This window comes from Pangasianodon hypophthalmus, chromosome 14 (assembly GCF_027358585.1).
Source record: "Pangasianodon hypophthalmus isolate fPanHyp1 chromosome 14, fPanHyp1.pri, whole genome shotgun sequence".
NCBI lineage: Eukaryota > Metazoa > Chordata > Actinopteri > Siluriformes > Pangasiidae > Pangasianodon > Pangasianodon hypophthalmus.
The window spans coordinates 13,353,276-13,358,844 of record NC_069723.1 but is presented as its reverse complement, the minus strand read 5'-3'; the positions used below and the strand labels follow the sequence as shown (position 1 = coordinate 13,358,844).

The following is a 5,569-nucleotide window of genomic DNA, read 5'->3' as shown; positions in this document are numbered from 1 at the left end:
AAACAAACAAACAAAGCTATGTACTATATAATACAATATAATCTGAAGTTCCTATACAGAAAAAAGGTCACTGGTCTTTTTGATAAATGGTCTTAAGGGTATGCAAACATTTGCACTCAACTGAATGCAACAAATAACTTTTTAGCAAAATATGATTTAAGATTGAAAATGTTATCTTCTGCATGACACATTTCAGTATTTGCTTACGCCACACTGACAAAAAGGATGCAGTAAATTCATTTATAAATGTTTCAGCCTTTATACATTTTGCTGTAACATGATTAACGGTTGTAGACAACCTTTCTGACATAAAAGCTTAAAATCACCATAGTTACCATCACAATATACATGTATAATGACCTTTAATCAATGTTTACTCAGCTTGCGCTTTCTTCTTCTTCTTCTTTTTCTTTTTCGCAGAGCTTTCACTGTCCCCAAAGGACGTGTCCATTGGCTCCTGTTTGGTTATCAAACTGGTATCAATAGCCACCTCATCCTGTGTGTCCATTCTCTCCTTCTCTTTTTTAATCTTCTTTTTCTTCTTTCTCTCTGCTGTACCATCTTCCTCCGCCGGCTCTGGGACTTGCTGCTCACCACATTCATAAGATATTTCTTCCTGCTTAATGTGGGCCACTTCAATCGTCTCGTCTCTGATGTGCTTCTCTTTCTTCTTCTTTTTCTTTTTCTTACTCTGGTCTTTGGTCTCTTCAGACTCCAGCTTTGCTTTCTTTGGTGGCAAAGGAGAGGATGAAGTGGTGCTCTGAGACACGTGAGCAGCAGTAGAGCTGCCGAAGGGCTGGAAGCGCTGCTTCAGGCCTGATGGGAAGCTCGGAGCAGGGGCTGCTGGGACGGGAATAGGGCTCTGATTCCCACTGCAGTCCCCATAACTTTCACTGATACTGATGATTCCAGCAAAGCCAGAAGCACAGGGAGATGCTTTGTGCTTTTTACCACTGGAGCTGAGAAGATGGAGGTCAGTAGGGCCTGAGTGGCTGGAGAGAACACTGTAGATCTGAGGAGATGCATCAGTAGACTGGATCATCTCCAGACCTGATAAGGACACTTTCAAATCTGCCAGGCTGAAAAGGAGATGGTGCAAACTCATGAAATGTATTCATTTACACGGCAGCCAACCGCAACCTTTTTCATTCCAGGTATTCAATCTATCTGCAGCCTCTTTAGCATATGTATGATAGATGATATTTTACATTCTCCTGTACTGAATAACTTGTTTACTCAAGATACACTTGTACTAGTAGTCCAGTTGATACAGCCAATACAGCAGAATATCGTTCCGGTTTCTTGCACTTTCTCTTCTTGTGTTATTTTTGTGCAATCGGGCTGAACCTGAGTCACTTTTGTATTTACTTTGAGCTATGCTGACTATGTAGGTAAAGGATTATCACAAGATCATCCCTCTATTTTAAAAAAAAAAAAAAAAAAAAAAAAAGATTTCCACATACAGATATACAGATATCTGTGACTGAAAAATTCAAGGAAGCATTCTGCAAAAATACACTATTGGACATAATTTTGAAAAAAAAAAAAAAAAGCCGCGTAAAAGCTGCTTTACTGATATGATTGTATCAAGTATAGTATTTCCTAATATAATTTACCAATACTATATATATATATATATATATATATATATATATATATATATATATATATATATATACACACACACACACACACACACACACACACACACACACACACACACACACGCACACACACACACAGTCAGGTCCGGAAGTATTTGGACGATGACAGAGTTTTTATGATTTTGCCTTTATACACCACCTCAATGGATTTGAAATAAAACAATCAAGATGCGATCAAAGTGTAGACTTTCAGTCTCGGGCCCATGTTCTCAAAACTCAAATGCTGAGTTTCCTGGAGATGCTTTGCCAGGCTTTCACTTCAGCCACCTTCAGTCGCTGCTTGTTTGTGGGTCTTTCTGCCTTCAGTCTTGTCTTCAGTAAGTGGAAAGCATGCTCTGTTGGGTTGAGATCAGGCGACTGACTTGGCCATTGAAGAATATTCCATTTCTTGCCGTTTTGCCTTCAAAAAGTCTTGAGTTGCTTTCACAGTATGTTTAGGGTCATTATCCACCTGCACTGTGAAGTGGCGTCCTATCAGATTTGTAGCATTTGGCTGAATGTGAGCAGAGAGTGTAGCCCTATACACCTCAGAATTCATCTTACTACTTCTGTCAGCAGTCACATCATCAATAAACACCAGTGAGCCCATTCCATTGGCAGCCATACATGCCCATGCCATAACACTTCCTCCACCACGTTTGACACATGAGTGACACATGTGGTATACTTTGGATCATGAGCTGTTCCTTTCTTTCGCCATACCTTTCTCTTCCCATCATTCTGGTGCAAGTTAATCCTGGTTTCATCAGTCCAAAGAATCTTATTCCAGAACATGGGAGGCTTTTTTAGATGTTTTCTGGCAAAGTCTAATCTGGCTTTCCTGTTCTTGAATGTTACCAGTGGTTTGCACCTTGTTGTAAACCCTCTGTATCTACATTCATGAAGGCGTCTCTTGATTGTAGATTTTGACAATGACACGCCTACCTTCTCCAGAGTATTCTTAACTTCTGTTGATGTTGTAAAGGGGTTTTTCCTTCACCAAGGAAAGGATTCTGCAATCATCCACTTTAGTTGTCTTCCGTGGTCTTCCAGGCCTTTCGATGTTGTTGAGCTCACCAGTGCTTTCTTTCTTTTTAGAATGTACTCAACTGTTGATTTGCCTACGCCTAAGGTTTTTGCTGTCTCTCTTATAGATTTATGTTGTTTTTTCAGCCTAATGATGGCCTCCTTCACTTGCATTGCGATCTCCTTGGACTTCATATTGCTAGCTCCAGTCGAACAGCTGCCAAATGCCAACTCAATACCTGATATCAACTCCAGACCTTTTATCTGCTTCATTTGTCTTGAAGTAATGAGGAAATGGACTGCACCTGGTCAATTAACTTCTTGTCAGACAATTGTCCAAATACCTTTGAGCCCCTGAAAATGGAAGTACTTTGCTTAAAATGGCTGTAATTCCTAAATGGTAAATGCCATATTTTTGTGGAACCTCTTAAAAAAAAAAACTGAAAGTCTACACTTTGATCACATCTTGATTGTTTTATTTCAAATCCATTGTGGTGGTGTATAAAGGCAAAATGACAAAAACTCTTTCATTCATAGTCCAGCTGTTTATTATTAAATTGTGCTACATGTTCTCGTTTATATGTGCCGGTGATCTTGTGACAATTAACTACTGGTTTCTGCTTTATAAAATGACTCTCATGTGCATTCCCAGTGGCCATTACTTTATAATCACAGTCACTTCCGTATGAGCCACAACATATATATTTTAGTAAACTTCAGCAATACTAAATATCATGATACATGTCATGAAAATGTCTTCAACTATCATGATACATAACTCCATATATCTAGAGCCATGGTTCTCAAACAGGGGTCTGGGAACTCCCAGGGGTACGTGAAGCACAGCCAGCATGTCCTCCTTTAATAAATAATCTTGTTATAGTGGTGGAAATCATAACCAACCATTATCGTTGTTATTATAATTATTACATATATGTAATAATCATATATTACATATATAACATAATATATGTTATATTATAATGAGCTCTTACAGTTATTAGCCTGTTTGTCTAAACTTCAATAACTAAAAAACAAGTAAGCCTATAAATAAGGTCAATAACATTTAATGGTAATTTTGATTAGGGATTTAAAATGGGTTAAAAGTGAAAGATTCACAAATAAAAGCTCTATGGCTCCAATAAATAATCAAAATAATCATTGCACACATTAAATAATGAGCTTAATATTTGATTAGTTGGACTGCCTTCATAAACAGCCATCCATCCTTCCTTAAAGAGGTATGTGAACAGTGTGAGAAGCCCTTATCTAGAGGACACTGGAGAAAGTGACCCTGGCTGGCTGCTTTCCTCACCTGCTGGGCTTGAAGCGAGCTGGAGCTTTAATGAGCCACAGCTCAGTGTTTTCTCCTCTCTCCAACACACACTTCTCACTGCAGCTGTACTGAAGAGGCACAAAGTCTGCAGGACACTCGTATCTAGAACCTGCAAACAAGTGCAAGTGAAAACCAGCCTTTTCTGTGTCCTGAATACTGTCATGATCTTCAGTCAGAAAGAGCTCTAAAGGTAAACACTGTAAGGCAGCTTTCTGCTCAGCACTCACCTCTCTTTTCCTTTTCCTGTGAACTGGATGAAGATATGTTCTGCGACATACTGAACCAGCAGCACGCTTACAATAGCTACAGCAGGACAAAACAGGAAAAATAGAATCTGTCACTTCACTAAATTAGATAAACGTAACAACATCGAGGCACGAGAAGCACATGGGGTGTACAGCCAACTTTGACCCGGAAGTACTCAGTGCTCTAACCAATCGAGTAAAAACACACAAAAGCATAATAGTACTTATTTGCTTTGCTTGACTTTTAATTTAATACGTTTTAAAAATTATTATGTGGAAGATTTTAAGCATTATATATTTCTATTGTTTGTTAATTTAGCTATTTATTATTTTATTATTATTTATTATTTTTTGATGTGGGTGTTTTATTCATTTGCTATCTTTTCCACTAGGGGGAGCACTAATGCAGGTTTGTTTTAGGGATCCATGCAGAAATTTTTATACACATGATCCTGTTTGTAATCCATATCTAATGTCCTAGTTAGCCAATATTATTATACACTTTAATAAATTCCAGATTTTATATAGATTATCTATTAATATTGCTCTAAATGTTTATATACTGGATTGTATAGCTACTACTACTGTAGTACATCCTGTAAGTACTGCAGGAAAGGAAATGTCTAGGCAGTGATGTCTCAGTAATGTCCATACAGGCATTAGATTTATTTACTGTGAATACTATCAGTTAGATGTCAATGTATAGGAAGATAAGACACAGCTGGGAAGGTTGGTAAAATAGCAGAAAGGGAGAGACATCACTCTGCTGCAACATGTAGATAGTGTTCTCTTACTCCACAATGTTTATTTTCCCAAGTTTGTGGCGGGTTTGACGCTGTGGGAAAGCTCACCATGCAGCGTATTCGACTGGCCCTCCCTAAAACTTAGTGCCCTTCTGTCACGATCATATTCACATCCACAGATGCTTCCTCCAGGCCTTGTCAAGTATTTCTGCAGAAGAAGGAAGTAGGTCATATGTGAAGGGCAAATGATATTTACTTCAGGTTGTTTGAAGCCAAGTTGACCTAGTATTGTGAAGGAAATGATTACATTTCTTTCTATTTTAGAAAGTATTCCAGTTAGCTCAAAATTCTGTTTGTAATCTGTAAGCAGTGTAAGCAATAGGTAATAAAATGTTTTCTATATTATGTTTAACAAATTAGGCAAAGGATGTTTCATTCATTCATTCATTCATTCATTCATTCACTAACTGATTTTTTCAGGTTAGGGTCAAGGTGGATCTGAAATTTTATTTGTCTTGGTGTTTTATGTAAATAATTTGACTACTCCTTTCATATTAATTCATATTAATTTATCTC

General features: G+C 37.8%; 1 protein-coding gene across 1 annotated transcript; it reads right to left on the bottom strand.

Annotated features, from left to right (window-relative positions):
• Positions 1-226: 226 nt before the first annotated feature.
• On the bottom strand, positions 227-4,435 carry polr1g (RNA polymerase I subunit G). The gene is made up of 3 exons (XM_026923958.3): positions 4,233-4,435; positions 3,985-4,114; positions 227-1,079 (listed from the first exon to the last, which is right to left on the bottom strand). The coding sequence occupies exons 1-3, from the start codon at positions 4,279-4,281 to the stop codon at positions 374-376; spliced, it is 885 nt and encodes a 294-aa protein (XP_026779759.3). The 5' UTR covers positions 4,282-4,435; the 3' UTR covers positions 227-373.
• Positions 4,436-5,569: the final 1,134 nt, after the last annotated feature.